The 22,158-nt window shown below is 40.5% G+C and overlaps 1 protein-coding gene across 3 annotated transcripts; it reads right to left on the reverse strand.

The window, feature by feature from the left end:
- Positions 1-287: 287 nt before the first annotated feature.
- On the reverse strand, positions 288-21,281 carry LOC117549883 (CD109 antigen-like). 3 transcript variants are annotated; one of them, XM_034221988.1, is made up of 31 exons: positions 21,199-21,281; positions 21,094-21,122; positions 20,774-21,004; positions 20,546-20,668; positions 20,399-20,438; positions 15,182-15,263; positions 14,999-15,098; positions 14,767-14,863; positions 14,572-14,681; positions 14,298-14,489; positions 13,900-14,004; positions 13,730-13,792; positions 12,901-13,071; positions 12,659-12,811; positions 11,521-11,590; positions 11,263-11,344; positions 11,044-11,161; positions 10,517-10,630; positions 10,109-10,327; positions 9,844-9,985; positions 8,424-8,606; positions 8,183-8,264; positions 7,327-7,558; positions 7,051-7,216; positions 5,548-5,738; positions 4,654-4,809; positions 4,467-4,532; positions 3,644-3,783; positions 3,340-3,496; positions 1,347-1,449; positions 288-1,258 (listed from the first exon to the last, which is right to left on the reverse strand). In XM_034221988.1, the coding sequence occupies exons 1-31, from the start codon at positions 21,254-21,256 to the stop codon at positions 1,056-1,058; spliced, it is 3,978 nt and encodes a 1,325-aa protein (XP_034077879.1). In that variant the 5' UTR covers positions 21,257-21,281; the 3' UTR covers positions 288-1,055. The 3 variants fall into 3 exon arrangements, with proteins under 3 accessions (XP_034077879.1, XP_034077881.1, XP_034077880.1); XM_034221989.1 differs by lacking the exons at positions 288-1,258; positions 1,347-1,449 and having other exon boundaries at positions 3,443-3,496; positions 3,651-3,783; XM_034221990.1 differs by lacking the exons at positions 15,182-15,263; positions 20,774-21,004; positions 21,094-21,122; positions 21,199-21,281 and having other exon boundaries at positions 20,546-20,576.
- Positions 21,282-22,158: the final 877 nt, after the last annotated feature.

Consider the following 22,158-nt stretch of genomic DNA (forward strand, 5'->3'; position numbering starts at 1 on the left):
TACTGTTCCCATCATTATTAAAGTAGGGATTAGGCAAGGAATTGTTTTGCGGATGATTTTTTCACATGTTGGAATCAATTATTACATTTAAGTAAAGTCAAAAGTCAAGACTTTAAATCTGTTTGTTTGTTTTGAGTGCATGCTTGCTTTTTATGTTACAACTCAACATTTTGCTAATGAATAATAAAAGCTTGAAAAAGCCCCTTGAGGGAAATGTCTTTACCCAACAAACCCTGTAAAACATCTTTCACATAAAACAGATGCATTGCAATTAAAACAGGAGCATGTTTGTTTATTTTTTAAGGGAAAATAAAAAGGTTCAGAGGTCAAAGGTGATTAGAGGAGACCCTAATATCGCTTTACTTCAAAAGTTACAACTTGTCACAGAAACATTTATTAATAATCAGTAAATAAGTTGTCACACAAAATGAAATATCTCGGACGGACCACAGTAGGATGAGATTTTAGGAATAACGTTCATATTTCATGAAATGTCAGCGACGTCCAACCTGATTACTCTCTGGTGATGACTTGCATGTGTGAGTTCCCTCTGCAGGTCAGCCTGCATTCCTCTGGCTCAGAGTTTCGTGACGTGGCAGAGGAGTAAAATAGTCTTTATATCTCTCCTTATGTTTAACACGCTTTTTGTTCTTGGTACCAAACTCAAGTTGCAGTGTTAAATAAGGTCAAAATTAAATGGTCTTGAAAAATAAGTACATTAAGGCTTCAGAATAAATCTTATTCCAGCCTTTATGTCTTCAAACAGCTTAAAATGTTACATTTCTGGTACTGAGGAATAACTTATGTGTTCTGCTGCTAACTGAACATGAATTATCAATAAAAAAAATGATTCAAGTCAACACATGGAAAATGACGTTAGTAGAGAATTCATTCATAAACAGTAGAAGGCACTTGGGCTTAGCCAAAGAGGCCTCTACATATTACAATCCCTTGTCAAGGTATAATTATATTTGCATGAAACATTTTTTTTTGGAAATTGCATCCAGTGCATGTACGTGCTAAAATGACATCATTATCTCTTAATTGTAATCTATTTAGACTCTAATAAAAAAAGCGGTGACACCAAGGAAAAGGCAAGGAATGCTGTAGTCGTTCCTGCTGTTGGAGCTGGATAACAGCGGGGAGGACATGGTGATGGTGATTCCCGGCCTACAGCGATCACAGTTTTCTCCACAGAAGAAGCAGGCTTTCATGTTGTGCAGAGCATCTGAGTTGTATGTTCGTGATGCTGTTCTCGCTGTGATACGGAGGAAATTATAATAATATTCAGATAATCAGTATCTGTGTTCATCATGTGTTTTTTATTTAACTGAAACTGTACTCACTTGGTTCAGAGTAGTCGTAAACCTTCACCATAGCATCCTGCACGCGGGCCACTTTGTATTTTCTGATGAGTGGAAGCATGATGCAAACCTCTGACTTGTTAAGCTGCAAATGGGAAGAGAAACATGACTGATGTATGGTAAAACACTATACAACATTTACTTATTTTATTCTTGTTATATCTTGTGAATATGTACAAGTATCTGACATAGGACATCTTTATACCTTTTTAACTAAAGAAGCTTATGGTGGCAGAAAAGTCAGTTAAAACTGCGTGTAAAAACGCCACCTCACACAAGCAAATATTATTAAGCCCAGCTCGGCATAGCTTAGCTTTACCCACTATAGCCATTTTGCTCCTGTGTTGACGATATCACATAATAGTACTGATATCCTGTAGCTAGACTTCCCTTTTTTGTTGAAATCAGGGTACTACAGTATCCCTCATGCAGTGGCGTTTTTATATGTACAAAAGTGGTGGGGCACAAAAAACTTAGATGTCTATAAGCTTCTGCAGTGAGGTTCATGGCTGGTGAGGCACTGGCACTGACTCTTCAGGTTTACAAATATAATATTTTGACCTAAATCAAAATATAATATTATTTTCAAAAGCTTTTTTTTTCTGATGCTTAAATTAATTTTAAACAGACAGTTCAACAGAAGGATACCCAAAAAATGTAATTTTATCATTTAAATATTGAATTGTTCTCTCTTAGTAAGATCCCATTTTCAATAAAATTGCAGTCTTACCTTGACTTGAAGAATAAGTCCATTTGCCTATCCCTCTGGACAAAAATCTCTATTACTTTTTTGTAAAAGTCCTCCTTATGTTCTTGTAGTTTCAAAAGTCTATCATAAATCTAATCTAATCAATAGATTTATGATTCGAAAATGATAAAAGTAGGGTAGACATGTGGATATTATCCGGCTGAACAAAACGTGCATTTATCTAACAGCTACGTTTCCCACAGATCTTATTTGGAGCTATTTTCTAAAATCCTATGGAGAAATATCATTGCTTTTTTGTCGAGGGAAGCCATGCGCAGCTTACTTCCGGGTTTTAGGACGCGTCACTGCAGCTCTCTCGTCTCCTCTTCACACACCACACTTTTCGCGGCACACGTACTTACAGCCAATCAGCTCTGAATTATGTGAGATGACGTATGGTGGGGATGGCAGCACTATCATTATTTTTTTGCCACACACATTAAATAGGAAAATACTCTGAGCATGCGCAGTGTAGTTTTTACAGTCACCATTGACTTAGACAGGGGGCATGATCGGGAGGGGCATGATCGGGTTTTGTCCCACATGGCTCTAAACAGCTCAATAGGCACACACTGTAGACACTAATTAGAAGAACACAGACTAAAACAGCAATGTACAGACGAATCAGATGATTAAACATGATCTTAAAATATTTTTTTTAATTTATTTTTTGCATTTTTTTGTAATCATTATTTGTAATACTTTCTGCTGACACTAGGTGGGGCTGTGCCCCACCTGCCCCTAATGACCAGTCACCATTGCCCTCATGTGAGTTTTCCTTAAGAAAATGTTCAACATTTCCTAACACCTTCAATTGTACTTAACAAGAAAACAATGGTCCTTTGCTGACCATTGGGGTTCCCTTATCATCTTGTCGCTAAGAGTGCACAAATTACAAGTATTCCGATAAGTATTCCATTAATTAAGAAAATTTAAGAAAAATAAAGCGCTTTAAGACACCATAAAACATCATGTTGGAAGAAAAAGAATAATGAGAAAAAAAGAAAGGGAAGAGGATCAATTTATTGATTTATTATTAATAAAGGTTTATATAAAAAAAAACGATTTGGGTTATTCAAACTAATTTCAATAATACTAAAAAATATTTATCGTTTATTTTGTATTTTTACAAAAATGGTGGAGGTAAAATTGTTGAAGTTCGGGTTTGACAAAATAAAACTACAATGTGGCCCAACTAAACTTTTGGAGTCAGAAATGACAACTTACTGAATCTAGATAGAGGCTGACTTTCTCGGGCAGGATGTCCATCTTTCTGATGAGCTCTGTTGGGGCAGCAGCTCCAGGAGAGGGACTGAAACCACTGAGCATGCCCACGTCCAAAATCACCATGCCAGTATGAGATATCCCCACATTGTTCTTTAATCTGCAGAAGACCAAAGCAAAGGCAGGGCTGATGATTATTTTGCAGAACATTTGACATGGTTTACAACATAACCTAAAACATATTAGAGAAATACAGGCATATTTAGCAACAAAAAAGGAATAATTTTGATATATATGTCTATCTTACCCCGTACATATGGATAACATCACATGATTGTGGTCTTTTTCCTCAGAAACATCAACATCTAATGTGAAAGCCTCCTCCTCTTTGGCAAGCTGGAGGATCTGTGAAAAAGCTTTGCTCTCCAGGTTGTAAAATATGTTCATCTGGAAGGATTCAGGGAGATGTTACAAATATTTAGATTTAGTTGCACAGAGCTGAAGTTTGCAATACTGCCTGATGCTCCAGTGTGATATTATATAAATCTGTAATGTAGATGTTTAAGTTGAAATGCCTCAAGGTCAAAAAACAGTATCTGTTATAGAAATCTGCACATTCCGTGAAGCAGAAATGAAATAAAGATTGAATCTGTTTGTTTTGAAGTACTGAATCAAGGAAGGTTCTAAACAGGATATGTGGACGTATGGAAAAGATGACAACAGGTTGTACTGTTATATAAAACAGAGAAAACATTAACCTTTCACCAACGTCTTCCTGTGTCTGATACTATCTGGAGTCACTAAACGCAGACAGGACTTCCAGCTACAGTATGTGTTCCAGATGTTACATTTGCATGTGGCTGTTTTGGTTTAAGCATTTACAATGCAGCATATTGTGCTGAGTGAAGCTGAATCGTGCACAGCTGCTGTGTTCAATTTATTCTGGTCATGCTTCATTTTCTATGTTGAATAGGTTTGAGGTATGAAAACAAACCTGCAATGTGGGGGGTTGTTTGGTGGTGATAACTGTTACATAAGCATGATGGTAGGAAACATTATTACATAAAAGCTGCAAACTCACAATCTGTAGGATACTATTCATAAGAATGAGTAAGATTTTTAAACTGTACCTGAAATATTGCAAATCCTCTTCCTTCCATGTATATATTTAGGTTTATATCTGTATCAGTATTCATCTAGAGTAAAAGCAAGCAAACAAAGAACGAAGTGGAGTTAATACAACATCATATAAAACATCCAATCAATCATATCATGTATAAATTAGACAGAAAACATGGTATTACACAGAGCTGTTACCTCTCGCCTCTGATAGGCCAGATAGGTGGAGGAGTTGATGCTGAATAGTGACGCAAACTGGGACTCTGGGGCGGTTATGTTGAGCCTGAGGTCGATGGCGTTGGCTCCACTGAAGGCAGCGTAACACGCCAGAGCCTGGAGGGCGACTACTGTGTCCTGAGGAAGAGTAACAGGTTAAAAACGACATGAATATGGATTACGTCAAATTATGTTTTGTTTAGTGCAGAATAAAGGGATATTGTTTGAAAAACTCCACCACTTTGATACATTGCTTCTCGACAGTTAATTCACAAATTCTATCTGTTTGTTAATGTAAGTAAGAATCTCCTCAAGTTTAACTCCAGATACAATTACACTTAAACAAATAGGAATACAACTAGACAGTCCCCAAAAACTCAAGGCAGATCAGACCAAACTATCCGTCTCCAATTGGGGCTGGGCAATATTATTAACAAAATATCCGATTTCAATATTGCGACCATTTTGTCAAGTTGACCATCAGTGCTTTCATAATTATAATTTTGGATAAATAATCATCAGTAGTGGGGAACTACTGACTAAGTGGGTGAAGGCAAATGAAAAAAAAGAAATGAACATCACTTAATTTAATTAACCTTTAATTCAGCTTTTAAAACCAGGAAACTGGACACCAACGTCATTTTACGATATCGAAAATGTTAAACAATAGCTAGTCTGATATCACAATATTGATATGATCTTTATATATTGACCAGCGCTAGATCCAATCAGTCTCCATTCTATCTGCCCAAACTCAACAGCAAGCTAAACATCACTTGTAGCAGCTCAACTAATAATAAGTTTAGTTTGTAACAGGTATATGATGTTGCAACATGTTAACACTTAGACATAAAGTTGTAAAAACTGTCTTTGTACCTGTGTTGTCCTGTAGCCTCCTATGTGGTTTATCTGCTTAGTTAACCATATCAAGAGTTGAATGGCCTCCACGAAGCTGCCGCGCTTATAAAGAGCCAGCAGCACATAAGAAGCCATCTCGATCTGTGCTGAGCTCGGCTCCAAGTCATGTGACTCCAGGCTAGCTGAGGAGGTCCATAGCATGACTCCATCTTTGCAACAAAATGACAATCTTCAGAGTCAGCACAATTTAAGAAATATCCTGGAAATATTTTTGTTGTTGTTGCTCCTGTTCTTCTGCAAGAATAATCTAGATTTGAGGAACTTTAAGAACCACACATATTTGAGTGAAATCTCACCCAATCCAAACTAATTATATCACTTAACAACATCGCATCAGTCAAGAAAGATGCAGTAAATATGTATAACTATCAACTTTTTTCTGTTGACTGTATATGCTATAGATGAATTTCCAAGAAGAAAACACAACGTTTATATTAATGTATTGATGTACTGCTAGGTAAATGTATTAGTTTATGGCCTTTTTGTGGCCGAATTTGTTTCTTACATTTTTTGTGTTGTGATTGTATTAGTCTTGTTTGTCATTGTATTGTGAAGTGATTGTGTTTTGTTTGTTCTGCTTTGTCTTTGTTTTCTTGTAACCAGTGTTGGGCAAGTTACTTTTAAAAAGTAACTAGTAATAGTTATAGTTACTGCTATCAAAAGAGTAACTAGTTACTTTATTAGTTACTAAATTATTAAAGTAACTTGTAACAAGTTACTTTACTTTAAAATAATAACAATAAAATTGAAAATGACATTATATTTTTGCTGACTAGTTCTCTGAAGGCAACAGACTCGACCGTTGCGATGGGCAGCATGTCCTCAACAACATACCTGGCAATCAATCTGTTTAGTTGACTCTGGGTGACATGTGGCGATTTAAAAAAATGTTTTTTTGCTGTTTAGATGGTGTTGCTCCATCTGGGTCACTGCCGGTGGTTGACGAGACGGTGGGGTCTTTGGCGACTAGTTTTATAGCCCCATGTACATTACTTAGGTGCTTCAGGAGATTGGCATTGCTGTTGTTCGATGTGGACAATGCTTTCTGTCCTGCACACAGTTTACATTTTACCATAATATTTTTTGCGTCCTTTATCCCCACAAATTGAAAATAGTGGTTATTTCCAAGTTGCAAATGCGCAGCTGCTCTCGCTGATACTTGCATCTGCCATTGTGTGTGTGTGTGTGTGCTGGTGGTGAGTTGTCGATTCTTGTTCTGTTTTCTGTGACTATCTTCCTCACCCTCTCAGACTTTCAGTTGCGCGCGCTACTAAAGAGACGTGCTACAGTGGAAACCAACCAAACAATGGTGTAGCTGTATTAAAGTCAGAGTGGAAACAGTCCTGAGTAAATTTTGTCAGAAATCGAGAGAAATATGACCCGGGGAGGAAACCGGGAGAGGGCAATGAAATCGGGAGTCTCCCGCGAAAATCGGGAGGGTTGGCAAGTATGGTTAAGTACCTTTATAGTCAGCTCTACTGGTGAGCTCCTCCAGGGCAGGGCCGGCTTCAGGACTATTGGCCAGAGCTAAAGCATAGGCTGTCAGACACAGGCTGTAATTACTGACCCCCCCGCTGGCCACTTTGTTCTCCAGGTAGCTCTGGGCCAAGGACAGATTCCCAGGGTCCTTCAAACACAGGAACCAGACAAAACATCATTGCTGTCAATTGACTTGTTTCCCTTAATATAGATCTTTACATCTCCTATTGTAGCTTCCTCTAATGAAATTCCTCTCACCGCGTAGCTCTCGTCCTCCAGCAGTGCCATCAGGACAAAGGCAGTGAGTCCCACCTGACCACTATCCAGTGCTTCCTGCATCTCAGTGTGGATTAACTTGCCCACCTCTCTGAACTCTCCCTGGGGCCCCTGGTGTTTCAAGAGCCAAGTCACGGCCCTGGTCAGGACACTCTGTTCTATCTGCATGAAGGGCTTAGCCTGGAGGAAGCACTTCAGCACGAAGGCCGTCAACCTGGGACCACAGACAGGAGATTGTGTTGATTGTGTATATATATAGGATATACATATTTTATACATATTTTTATATATATTTGTATTTTTGTATTCGGGATTGTGGGAAACGGTATTTCGATCTCTCTGTCTGTACACACAAACTGAAAGATTGACAATAAAGTTGACTTTGACTTGAGAGGGGACATTAAAGGCTGAGAAATTAAAGCATGTTCCACCTTCTAAACCAACACGAATGATCTTTGACTGAAATAAACTGATTTAAATGTATCCTGTGTACCCGTTTGATCCGCCAATTTTCACAAAAAATATACAATTCATAAATGCTTCATAGTTGCTGAGTGTCATGAAAAGGCAGCATTCGGGCAGTGAAGAACTTTAACATATGCCATCTGCAATTTGGTCCAGGGTAAAATACCTCATGTGGGAAGAAATTAAAAAGACTACCAGTGGTACAGACACTGTGCCTCTGCCAAAAGAACAGCTGACTGAGATTATTCTGAGCAGGATACAAGACAATAAATTATACAATTATAGATGTTTGTGCAATTGCTGCTCTCATCAACAATCAGCAACCTGTATCGCCAGAAAAATTGTAATTGGGTCTCTCTTATTGTTGACCTACCATATGCTACCGGAGGTGTCGCTGGATCCGAAAGGACTGAATGAACCATCTTCTCGTTGGTAGGACAGTTGTTTCTGATATACTACAGCAAGAGAAAAAAATAAGGACGTTTGCAACTTAATCTAATAAAGCATAATTGAAAAATGCCTTCTTGGATTTAAGGAGAAAATGTCATTACTTTACCCATAGATCGTACTGTATACATTACATGAAATCCTTCAGAGACCAGTGTAAAGGTTACCTTCCAACATGTGACCCAGAGCCCTGCCCCTTATCTCTTCCTCGTCCGGGGTTGTTCCTGATTTGTTCAGGTACTGGAGAACATAGATATTTGGAGCAAAGTGGATCAGGTTCTGCTCCCCACTATCAAGAGGCATCTGAAGCAGAGAGTCCAAGTTCCTGATAGAAAAGCCCAAGATATCTCCTGTGTAAAGCAATGCAGGAGGGAAAGAGATGTTAACTGTTTCACATCATGTTGATTAATGGGGAGAAGCCTGAGAGCTACATGTAGTTCAGGCAGTCAACTCGAGCACCAATGATTTAAGACACTAAATCTGCCGGATCTGCCTGCTTCTGCATCGCTAATGCTGCTACTGCTACTTCCACTTTGCTGCTCCTAGCCGGCCCCAGCATCCACCCGTAGGCTTGGGGGATAGTTATTTTGTCATCACCACACCACTCAATGTTCTATATAAATCTGGAGTGATGAGGCCCGAGCATAGACGCCAAACTCAAACTATATGCTGCCTCAATAAACAAAGAAACACGTGAGTTTACAAATTCACTTAACAGAGTTGGGTAGAGAGTTGGGTAGAGAAGCAACAAAGGTCCCTAGTCCGAAAGCACACCTTGGACCAAATTACCCTCATACAATCATTTATGACATATTACCCCCTGCAGTGCAGGATCAGTTAAGGCGACACAACTACTTGGTAAAGTTAAGCAAAATATCTTGATTTAGTTTTAAATAACTATGGAAATAGCTTTACTTCAGGTGTATTTGTTATAAATAAGTAAAAATGTACTTCTAGTTTCACACGGGATACAGACAGTGGTTTCCTGCCTATTAAAATGTTACATGCCCTGGCTCGTGGGTGTGTCGATTATATACAAATTATAGAGCATTACTGTTTGTGTTTAAATATGAACAGTGTATGGAAACAAACTGAACATAATAATAATAACCCTAACCCTACTACTATTAGGAAATATTAAAGTTACACATAATGAAAGAATAGAGACGAAACACCATCACAGGCAGAAAGCTACAGTAAGGACAAAAACTTCGTCCTGCACCATGGCTCGTTGTTTAGTGAAGCTCACTATCACAACAAGAACAGAAATCCACACATTTGGCTCCAACTGAGGAAAATACTGAGGCTCGCCTTTCTACCATGACAAATGCCCAACATCCCTCAACCTGAATGGAGCCAAGCCAAACAGCCTGACAGATGTTCAGGATCTGCCCGCCATAAACATTCTTGTTAGATGTCCATTTTCCGACATTTAGTACCTAAATGTTTTCATGACATAAACCCCAACTCATCATCTAAACGCAAAGGGCACATATTACACATGGCTAATGACTGAAAGTAAATATAAAGAGCTTTCAGATGGAACTGCCACTGGCAGAGCAGGGAGGAAGAAAATCGTAGACGTACCAACCAATGCCACGTGGGCCCTCTGGCTGCCCTGTACCACATCTGGTGGAAAGGAGAAGGAGATGGATGTTGAGCTGTTCAACTTCAACGGTTCCACCTCCAGGAACAGAGTCTCTGAGAGGGACTGTTTAACTCCCTCAGGCTGCGGGAACATGAACAAAATCCACTCTTATCATAGGATTAGCAGTAGGCCAAGTCGCATTTTTGATATTACTGCAAAATCACATTCATATGGCTGTTACCCGATGTTTCCATCATACCGCACCTTCACATTCACTATCCAAACAAGGCTGTCTGAGGCCTCAGCAGATACGGCGTCCACAGATATTTCTATCTCGCCTAGAGCCACGGGCCTTATAGGGAACAGCGCTGAAGCAGACACATGACTCCGTAAGGTGAGTTTCTGGGCATTTACCCCCGACACATCCCCTTTGTATGCCAAAACAAACTTGTAGACTTCACTGGTTAGGAGCAGCAGAATGACCTGTAGAGAAAAATGGGACAAAGCAATCATTTAAAACAAAGAATGTAACATTTACTGTGTGCCTTAAATAAAAGAGACATTATGCTTTAGGGAGTTTGTTGGAATTTTATCTAAAGAGTTAGGTAATACTTTACAGGTGATATGATTGATCCATCTTATTGAAGCCAGAATAATTCTCAAATTCCATACCTCTATGTCATGCTCTAAGTGGTTGATGATGTTCACCTCCAGCACAATTTCCTCTCCCCTGATGAGGTATGACGGGACGTCCAGAGACAAGGAGAAATCCTTGGACACGGTCAACTGTGAATAAAAAAACATCAATCAAATCCAAGGTAAATTCAGCTACAGCTGCAGTGTATACGGTTACAGCCAGGCATGGGACCATATGAACAATTCATTTCACTGGCCAGAATAATTGCAATATTATCTGTATAATCATCAAAATATGCTTAAAACTCTTAAAATGGCATTTAAACATACTGGAATCACTTAACCTTATATCTAGTTAGTTCTTGTATGAAAAACAATGCAACCATTTTGAATAAGCTAAATCAGGCTCTATTTTAAGGGAACAAGTTCCTTTTCTGTACAGACAAAGAGGCTCAACATCCTTTTTAAAGAGGAAATAAACAGATTTGTGGTTAATACAAACCCCAAATTAGAGAAACATCACTGCTACGGCCAGAAGGACCCCACAGTTAGCATGTAGTCACCTTTTGTGGCAGAGGAGTAAAGCCCAAACCCAGGTTGTCTGACATCACCAGAGCAGCAGCTCGCAAAGACGTGACACCATCTGGCACAGTTATTTTCTCACTTTTCATTGGTTGATCACTGAAAAGGTATTACAAAATAAATATTAAAGTGTGCCTCATATATTTGACAATACTGATGACTAATTGTAATCAACAGCAAATGAACCGTTCTGCACTCACCTGATGCTAGTGTCAAACCAAAGCAGGGATTCAGTGGCATCCATCCAGCGGCTCCAAAACCTCTCTACCATTTGGGCATCTCCTGAAAATAAGATGGAGGAGAGATCAGAGAAACTGTACAAAAACATAAAACATGAAGATTAAAAGCAGTGGAAGAAATCAAGGGAGTCATCCAATAATCTAAATGGCCACCAGAGGGAATCTAAAAGAAATGACATGATACATTCAAAGGAATCTCACTGTGTAATTTGATCATACCATAATCCGGTCCATCAGGCTGCTTTTTCTTATAAAGTCTGGCATTGGTTAGCATCTTAATATTACAATCCTGCGGTGAAAAGACAAGATATTTCAAATATTATTTTCATTCTCGCCGAAGAAGACAAAAAACACATTCATGTTCACAGATATTAAACAGGTTAACCGTTATATTAAATATAAAGGACTGTTTTTTCTTTTTTTGTCGTAATGTCAAAACAAAATAAGAGATGTCAAAATCTTCAATTTAAGTAAATAAATAATGTAATTAAACAGAAATCGACAAAGATAAAATAAATATGTATACACCATTAAAAAGGCATTCAACATAAATTTAAGAATGGGAATACAGATATTCCCCATCTTCCGAAACATCACCTGTTTCCCTGTCAAATACACCAAAATATGACATAGGTGAACGTGTTTTTGTAACTAATAGAAAAACAGCTATAATGGATTTTTGGATGTAATCCTGCATGAAAGTCTGCTTTGAGAGGTTTACTAACAGACAATATATCATAAGTTTAACAGCCAGTGAAATATAGGTCAGGTTGTGTAAGCTGTAAACAGCCCTCTCTGATGATGCCCGAGGAGACCTCGCCTAAAACTGGCCTAATCTATCCAGACATGATACACTGTGCTTTGGAAATGTGTAAAGGTCATGTTAAGAGGGCCCACTTTGGAGAAGCTTTGATTTTCTCCATCTTGCAACTATCAATAATGCTCAGGTACTGCAGCCAAAACACTAAAGTTACCTCAGTCACCTCATAACAAAGCACACGGATGGGTGCATCCAGACCAACCGGTTCAGGGTTCTCACACTGAATGATCATACAGTATCTAACTGGGGAAGTTTGTCTGGGGAAGTGACAGGGATGACTGGTGCTTTGTAATAAAAGTGTGAAATGGACACAAGAGAAATAAAGCAAATCTGACAGCATCTAAACAGCTGACTCTCTAAAAGTGGTTCGCAGGAGTTTAAGTTTCAGAGATGATATTCGGCTCCTTAAATACACAAACATGGCAAAATGTACCAAGAGGCAGTAACCCATTGGGCTTATTTGAAGAATTTACCTAGATTGTGTCACAATGTATAGAGAACCTTTCTTTTTTTTAAAACCACAAAAGATTGTCATACCTTCTCCATGTTGAAGTCCAGGTCATCCTGCGGACCGTCGTCATGCTCCCCTATCACAACGATTCCTACCTGGGATCCCGGTTGAAGAGCATTCACCGTGAGCCATACCTGCTCTCCTGGCTGGGCTTTATTGAGGTTCCAGCTAACAGAGACCTGAGGGAAACAGACACAAAAACAATCACAGGCACATCTGGAAATGTTAAACAGCTATTAGAAAAAATGAGATAGAAAACATTAAGTACATAGTTGTTTTTGTTGACGGGTATGTGCGCTGTGTCGCTGGTGACCTCTCCATCAGACAGGACGCAGTAGACAGTGACGCAGGCCTCTGGAGACCAGGACAATGTCGGGGTCAGAGAAAAAGAGGAGGAATTCTTTGTCCCAGCGGCCACCACCTGACCTCTAGAGCTCACCTGGAAGTACAACAATTAAAGCATTACTTCTTTGCATTCAAGTCATTAAAATATATGTACATGTGATTTTTTTGTGGAATATTTAAGCATAGTGATACCAAAGGAAAACATTCTTCTGCCTAATCGGTGATTGATTGAATGAAAAAAACGAATTCAAACACATCTACGAATTCAAGCAGATGAAGTGAATTTGGTTGGAAGAATTGCATACATTTGTATTCACTGTCAAATAAAAAATAATCAGCTCTATACTCAACAGCAGTTTTTGAGGTTGTGTGGATATTGTGTCTTGGGTTGATAAGGGAAAAAGTAGTATTCAGAAGCCACCTGTTTCTCTGTAAAAAATCTACTGGTGTCTAACAATACAGCAATAATAAAAAACGGGTATAATATAATAATAATAATAATAATAATAATAATAATAATAATAATAATAATGGAGCTGTTAAATGGATGTATACAGTTTATAATTGGAGAATGGGATACATGAATCACCTTCACTGCAAACAACACTGACACTAAGGGTATATTACTTCTAAAGCATTGTGTCTGTTATAATATTCTTCACTCAGACATGCAATGTCTTAATGCAGAAAATAAAAAGCCAGGTTATGTTTATTTATTCACAGATGTATTGTATATATTTGTCCAAACAAACCACAAAGTGGAGCGCAGTTGGTTGGAAGGTGCTCTTCACTTCGAGCTGAAGAGGCAATCCAATCTGGAGATTAAACATGTTGTGTGGATTATGTCTTGGTTTCATAATTACAGTAAAACATAATTTAGGCATGTTTTGCGGCATTTTGCTAAATATATGTTAAGAGTTACCTGTGCAGGCGAGGTGTTGACCGGTGAGATCTGAATATATGAGCCACTAGGAGAGGGCTGGTTGTTGTAGACAGTCAGAGTATACTCACTGGATTGGAATGTTGCCTTGATATAAACACGAAATACAGAATATATTAAAGAAAATATAAATGTGGCCTACATTAAAGATATGTTTCTGGGTTTCTGATGGATCTTTAGGTTGAGTAAGTAAATCTGTTTTAGAATCTTCGGATGTTCTAATACTCTTCTTATGGTTACAGGTCATGTGGTCATTTTAGATGGCAAGCATGTGTAATCCTTCTGTACTGAAACTACTCATCTTACATAACAACGAAACTGCAGAACACTGCTTCTCCCGGAGGACAAACATTCCAGGTTCTGTTAAACAAAATACTCACCTGAATAAAAAGCATCTCTACTTGATCATGTAATTCAAACTGAATGTGGATGTTCCCATCCTGAGGGACTGGCAGAGTCAGAGTTGTAGGTACAGAGTTCCTCGTGTTTGTGCTCTGAGTGACTTCAATAATAACGGAGGGCTTTAGATCCTGTGAGCTGAGCGGATTTCTGTCATATCTGGAGATCTGTAGCTGTGGGGTACAAGCATAGGAAATAGTTGGCAACAGTTTAAAAATAGATGTCAAATCAACAGAATAATAATAAGTCACTAACTTTTGTAGAGAAGTGTAGAGATGGCTTTAGTGTAGATGGAAAGTCATGGAATGTTAACTGGAACGTCTTCATCATGATGTCAACTTCAACTGTTTTGTTCACTTTAAATCCTTGGGTTACAAGAAGTGATATAAGAGAAATATTTGTAGATGCTAATGAGATGTTTACATCAATATAGTTTGAAATATATCTCACCTGTAGGGATGTCAGTAACAAAGGCCTCAACTCGGACACGACCTCTAATGCCTTGAAGCTGATCTTTGCTAAAGACAAACCGTGTTGACCCATAAAGCTGAAAAACACATTTGAAAGTGAATCAATGCTGTTTAAGATGCAGGTATGTTCACTGTAAATGCTAGCTAAAAGCACAGAGAGTCTACATCTAGTCTCATTTTATGAATGAGCTAGAGAGCCAGTAAAACCTCACCAATTTAGTCACAGTGACTGTAGATGCTGCATTGTGCACATCAGACGCCACAGTGACTGAGATAGTCAGTGTCCCCCGTACAGGCTGTCCACTGGGGTAACTGGAGGACAACAATGAAAGTACAATATGCTTAACATATGTCTACTGTTATATTACTGCTTTGCCTGAGAAAATAGAACGCACAGTGCTCTCACTGATCCTGAGATGTCATCTCCAATGAGGACCTGTGAAGGTGTCTTGAAGAGCATTTCAAAGTGAGGGCGCTCTGCAACAACAGGAAGGAAAGTCATTGGAGTGGCAATGGGATGATATGTAGAGGATATTTCATTTCATTTTTATTTCTCCCGCTCATGGTACGCAAAACCAAATGTACAATAATTGCCACAAAACATGACTCTACCATTGAGCGAAAAGGAGCAGGGAGAAGAATAACATCTTATGTGACCTGCCCCTTTCTAAAAAAAACAAATAAATACAAATAGATGGTCTGCCCTTCATAATAATAATTTTTTTTTTTCTTTCACAGCCAAACATAACAGTATCTTAGGATACTAAGAGAAACACACACAAAAAAACACTTATTTCCCACTTGACGGTTAACGGAAAGAAACAAAAACAACACCAAAACATCACATGTATAAGTAAAAGAAAAGTGCAACACCCTCATTCACATTCACCCAGTTTGTGAGAGTAGTTGTAGCTTTTTTGAGACGTTTAAACTTGAATTACCGCTGAGTGTGTGTGTGTGCGTGTGCGTGTGCGTGTGTGTGGGGGGGGGGGGGCGGCCCTTCCAACAGGAGTCATTTGGGGGGGCTCTTGGGAAAAAAGGTTGGGAACCACTGGTCTATTTGACTACAAAAGCAACCAACATTTACAAAAAGAACCTCATGTTGTATTGAAGAAGGCTTGAAAAAAGAGATTGGGACCATTACAATACATTACATTACATTGCATTTAGCTGACGCTTTTATCCAAAGCGACTTACAATAAGTACATTCGACCAGGAAGACACAACCTTGAAGAAAACAGAATCATATAAGTACATCAGGTTTCATAGAGCCAAACATTTCAAGTGCTACTCAACTGGCTTTAGATAAGCCAGTCCTTTATTAGTATAAAAGTGCTTCGTTAATAGTTCTATCGCTCGAAGTGGAGTCGAAAGAGATGAGTTTTCAGTTTGTGCCGGAAGATGTGCAAGCTATCTGCCGTCCTGATGTCAATGGGGAGCTCATTCCACCATCCTGGAGCCAGGATAGCAAACCCACGTGTTTTCGCCGATGGGAACTTGGGTCCCCCTCGCAGCGAGGGTGCAGCGAGTCGATTGGCTGATGCAGAGCGTAGTGCACGCGCTGGGGTGTACGGTTTAACCATGTCCTGGATGTACGAAGGGCCAGATCCATTCGCAGCATGGTAAGCAAGTACCAGTGTCTTGAAGTGGATTCTAGCAGTTACCGGAAGCCAGTGAAGGGAGCGGAGGAGCGGAGTGGTGTGGGAGAATTTAGGAAGGTTGAAGACCAGACGAGCCGCTGCATTCTGGATGAGCTGCAGAGGTCGGATGGCACATGCAGGTAGACCAGCCAGGAGGGAGTTGCAGTAGTCTAGGCGTGAGATGACGAGAGCCTGGACCAGAACCTGAGTCGCTTTCTGTGTCAACTGGGGACGTATCTTCCTGATGTTGTAAAGCGTGTATCTGCAGCAACGGGTTGTAGCAGCGATGTTTGCAGTGAAGGACAGGTTGTTATCTAGGGTCACACCCAGATTCCTTGCAGTCTGAGTCGGGGAAACAACTGAGGTGCCGATGTTGATTGTTAGGTCAAGAGTGGGATAATCTTTTCCCGGGAGGAAGAGCAGCTCAGTCTTGTCAAGGTTGAGCTTGAGGTGATGAGCAGACATCCACTGAGAGATGTCAGCTAGACAAGCAGAGATGCGTGCGACGACCTGGGTCTCTGAGCGGGGAAAGGACAGAATTAATTGGGTGTCGTCAGCGTAGCAGTGGTAAGAAAAACCATGCGGGCTAATGACTGATCCGAACGAGTTTGTGTACAGGGAGAAGAGGAGGGGACCAAGAACAGAGCCCTGAGGGACCCCTGTCGTTAATTGACAAGGGTCGGACTCAGACCCTCTCCAAGTCACCCTGTAGGTACGGTCTTTCAGGTATGAGGTGAGGAGGGAAAGTGCAGAGCCTGAAACTCCAAGTTTTTGGAGAGTGCGAAGGAGGATCTGATGATTCACCGTGTCGAATGCAGCAGACAGGTCCAACAGGATGATGACAGAGGAGAGGGATGCAGTTTTGGCAGTGTGCAGTTCCTCCGTGACAGCAATGAGAGCAGTTTCTGTGGAGTGACCTGCCTTGAAACCAGACTGGTGCGGATCCAGAAGGTTGTTCTGATTGAGATAACAGGAGAGTTGTTTAAAGACAGCGCGTTAAAGTGTTTTAGACAGGAACGGGAGTAGAGAGACAGGCCTGTAGTTTATAACATCAGACGGGTTGAGAGTGGGTTTATTTAGGAGAGGGTTTACTCTTGCCTCCTTGAGACTGTTTGGAAAGTGACCAGAAGTTAGAGAAGTGTTGATGAAATGGGTGAGAAACGGTAGAATATCAGGAGCGATAGTCTGAAGGAGGTTTGAAGGGATAGGGTCCAGAGGACAGGTGGTAGGGCGGGCAGAGGTAATGAGGGTGAGAACCTCACTTGGAGAGAGAGGGGAAAAGGAGGTAAGTGTGTGGGTGGAAGGAGGGTCTGGTGACCCAGCGGTGAGTAAAGGTGAGTCACAAAAAGAAGAGCGAATATCATCAACCTTTTTTTCAAAGTGGGTAACAAAGTCGCTTGACAGAAGTGAGGAGGGGGGAGGGGCTTTTGGAGGGTCCAAGAGGGTGGAGAAGATGGAAAATAGTTTTTTAGGATTGGAATAGGAAGATTGGATCTTATCTTGAAAGAAAGTGCTTTTTGCCTGAGAGATCGAAGCAGAGAAAGAGGAGAGGAGAGCTTGATAGGTTAGGAGGTCGTCACGGTGTTTGGATTTCCACCGTTTCCGCTCTGCTGCCCTAAGGACGGTTCTATTAGCACGCAGTGCATCATTTAGCCAGGGAGCAGGAGGGGACTGACGAGCCTGCCGAGATGTGAGAGGACAGAGAGAGTCCAGAGTGGATGAGAGAGTAGAGAGGAGAGTTTCTGCAGCAGAGTTTGGAGGCAGGAGTTGGAACGAGTCAGAGGAAGGGAGGGCTGAGAGCACCGATGAGGCAAAGGTAGAGGGGGAGAGGGAGCGAAGGTTACGGCGGACAAGTGCAGGATGAGAAGAGATTAGTTTGTTATGTTTGGAAAGGGATAGAGAATGAAATGAAGAAGTGATCGGATGTGTGGAGCGGGTTTACAGAGAGGTTAGAAGTAGCGCAGTTCCTTGAGAATATGAGATCAAGGACATTGCCAGCTTTATGAGTCGGTGGGGACGGAGACAGTGAGAAAGCAAAGGCGGTTAACAGAGATGTTAGTTCGTCTATCTTCCCTGTCTGGAGGTTGAAGTCTCCGAGAAGTACAGCGGGAGGGCCAGTTTCAGGGATGTGTGAGAGGAGATTATCTAATTCCTCCAAGAAGTCCCCCACGGCGCCTGGTGGACGGTAGAGAACAACAATGGTTAACTGTATAGGATGGGTTACTGTGACGGCATGGAATTCAAAGGTGGAAGGAGTGAAGTTAGGTAGTTTGAAGAGTGAAAAGCTCCATTTGGGAGAGAGCAGGAGACCAGTGCCACCTCCTCTGCCAGTTGGTCTGGGTGTATGGGAGAAGGAATATGCAGTGGAGAGAGCTGCTGGGGTGGATGTGTTGGATGGAGTAATCCAGGTCTCAGTGAGAGCAAGGAAATCCAGAGACTGCAGGGAGGTGTAGCCAGAGATGAAGTCAGCCTTAGGAACAGCTGACTGGCAATTCCACAGGCCACCTGAAACTAGATGTTGGATCTCAGTGGAGCATGTGGGATAGACGAGAGCAGGCCGGTTATATCGATTACGAGATACACGGGGCCAGTGATAATTGCGAGAAGACACATGAACAGGAATGGAGAAAATACACATGATTATAGCATGAGGGGCTAAACAACCAAATAAAATAAAACACCAGCGATACTTAGCTCAATCAAAGTAGGATTTGCCTCCTCTTTGCCTCCCTCGTGACTCCCGCAGGACTCTAATGTCTTTGCCAGTCTTAGAGACTCCCGCAGGACTCTAATGTCTTTGCCAGTCTTAGAGACTCCCGCAGGACTCTAATGTCTTTGCCAGTCTTAGAGACTCCCGCAGGACTCTAATGTCTTTGCCAGTCTTAGCCTGTCTGACGCTGAAGCTGACGCTCCAGGAAAGTGCTACCTAAAATGGACACCTGATTGCTGAGTTCTCACAGCTGTGGGGCAACGTCCCTTTAATTAGTTAACTCTGCAGCTGGTGGCCCTCAAAAGGAAATCTAGACTGGCTTCCTCCTGATATGTTATTGTCTTTTAAGTCAATTACATTAAACCCTAAGTTATAAAGTTATGAGTTTAACCCTTAATACAGTTACACCTACTCAATAAAGCTCTTAGTATTCTACAAATGTTTAAATCAAAGTTAACCCTAGCAGTCAGTTAGTTCACTTTTAAGGTTTCAGTCAAATGACTTGTCCCAAGTTTCTGCCTGACAGATACTGTAGCGGTTTTGAGATTTTGAAATCACAATTCCAGTCAGATCAACTACAGAGCATTGATACAGAGTACACACACTGAAACAGAGAAGTCTAAAAACACAATGTTACTCACACAATTCTAGAAGTCTCCATTAGCTTTCTTGTCAAAATCGAGTTGCACACACCATAAACTCATTAAAAAAACGTTTACTGAGGTATTAAATAGAATGAGTCGAATCATTTTCTTGTAGACTTCTATACAATATGACTTCATTTTGCAAACAGTGTACTTGCCAAATGCTGGCCATTAAAATGAATGCAGGTTTTAATAACTTGGCATTGGCTTCGTCCTCTCCTTTTATACTTTTTAAGTAAAGTCATGAACAAAAGTATTAGATAAATACAAATTCTTACCTGATAGTAGCATTAGAGGAAAAGTCAGCAGATCAAAGTATTCAGAATGTATTACATATGGTCCTTGAATATCTATGTTAAATGTCATTGAAATCCATCTAGTTATTTCAGTATCAATGTACAATGTTCACCTCCATTGGTCCAAAGGAAAGTCATGGGATAAACTAAATCAGGAGGATTCATCCTCTGGGGACAAAGAAAGTCTCCAGCAACATTTCATGACGACCCATTCATATTTGTTGAGATATGTTAGTCATGACCAAAGTGGTGGAACAACCAACCAACCAACCACAAACATGGCAATCAAATAATAATGAAAAGAAACTGATAGATATATTACCATAATGCTCCACAATGAATGCTTTCTCATCAACCAAGCCCTGTCGGAAAGAGAATGGTAGTTTATTTTTGTGAATCAAATCTGACAGCAGTCTATTAAACTGCATTCTGCACAAAGGTAAAGAGATGTGCTACGTTTCAATCCTACATTCACTGCAGCTGTGATTGTCCAATGTCCATGAGGAGACGTTGGGGATAAACTGAATTCCCGCAACACAATCCCCAGATTCCCTGTGGACTCCGACCAGTAGACAGCATTCTTACTGGGATCCTGCATGTGACAAAAGAAGGTCAGTCAAACTTCCCACCAAAACACAATACCCGGCAAAAAGTCCATTCAACTCCTCTGGCTTTGTTCTTTCACACAGAAGCCTACCTGTATCGAGATTTCCACTCTGCCTTTATACGGACGGTTATTCAACTGTACAGACACAACTCTGACTTTGATGGTGTCGCCTGGTTGGTAGCATGATCTGTCGGTTTGAATAACGGTGGAGACATTCCTCGGGCTGAATGTGAGGGTGGTGGTGTTGGCAAAAATGAGATTGTCCTCTCTGTATCCCCTCACCGTCAAGTTTAAGAGGGAATTTGGGGTATATTCAAGAATCTGGAGAGATTGTACAAGCATTTTTAGACACATACACATGGTTAAAACATTTAATAAAAAATAACTAAGAACAGGAAAGTCATACTCACTGGAGGGAGTGTAAGGACTCTGGTCAAACCTTAAAAACAGAATGATAGTTAAACTTTCTTCAAAAACGTTATTATGCAAATCAACTATAGAAATCTCAGTTTCACCTCCTTGGAAGGCCTTTGTTTGGGTGAATACTGTTTTGCCATGTTTCACCTCAGCCATCACCCTGACAGGGAAGTCAGCAAGGACGGTGACAGCCAGCGGTGTTGGGGTCCCAGCATGCAACACCTCTGGAACCGAGATCAGAAACAATGTCCTAGTAGAAAGAGGAAAAATGGCTGTTATTGATTGGTGAAAACAGTTGGACTATAAAAGTAAGTAAGTAAGTAAATCTTTATTTATATAGCACCCTTCTCAACACGAATGTACAAAGTGCTTTACAGTACAGTACAACTATAACATGTAGAATAAAAGGCATAAAACAACAGCAGGTAATACATAGGATAAAACATAGGATAAAACATAGGATAAAACACCAATGAAAGACAGCTACTAACTCACCTCCTCCGGCGACCCAAAGGCCTGTCGGAAAAGATGGGTCTTTAACTGCCCCTTAAAAATCTCTATTGAGGCAGATTGTGATTTGACCCTAACCATATCTCTCACCTGGGTGATTCCTGAGTTGAACCAGGAACAGGAAAAAACACAACTCCCACACACACAACCAGAGTCCAGATGGCATCCATGCTTCTGGTCCCCGCTTGGCAAGTTTGCTTCAGACACCTTACTGACAGCGACCACTTTGTGAAGACACTGTTTAGAAAACCACACCTCCTGTCCGTCCACCAACGCCCCATGGCATCGCAGTCTCTAGCTCATACACACCGGGTGCATATATTCTTTATTACACACAAAGGAGGAAGGGGATCTCAGATACTCTTTACGCCTCTGCCCAGGGGGATGCGTCTCATCTGCTATTCAGGGTATGATAATTCCCAGTGTTACTGTGAAGAAAATACGTCTCGAATGACACCCCTGCGAGAAATATGTAACACATACCTACCTGAGAGTTTATTACTTGGCATTTTATCTTACATTTTTTGTGTGAACATTTTACTACTTTG

The sequence above is a fragment of the Gymnodraco acuticeps genome, unplaced genomic scaffold, assembly GCF_902827175.1.
Source record: "Gymnodraco acuticeps unplaced genomic scaffold, fGymAcu1.1, whole genome shotgun sequence".
In the NCBI taxonomy this organism is placed as follows: domain Eukaryota; kingdom Metazoa; phylum Chordata; class Actinopteri; order Perciformes; family Bathydraconidae; genus Gymnodraco; species Gymnodraco acuticeps.

What these genes read in the sequence shown, in the direction of transcription:
- LOC117549883 (XM_034221988.1), bottom strand. Translation starts at nt 21,256, where the DNA reads ATGGCTGAGGTGAAACATGGCAAAACAGTATTCACCCAAACAAAGGCC. An exon ending in CAACTGCGCTCCACTTTGTG is followed by an intron (nt 13,072 to 13,729) that starts GTTTGTTTGGAC and finishes TTGTACTTCCAG; the next exon opens with GTGAGCTCTAGAGGTCAGGT. An exon ending in TTACTCCTCTGCCACAAAAG is followed by an intron (nt 10,631 to 11,043) that starts GTGACTACATGC and finishes TTTTATTCACAG; the next exon opens with TTGACCGTGTCCAAGGATTT.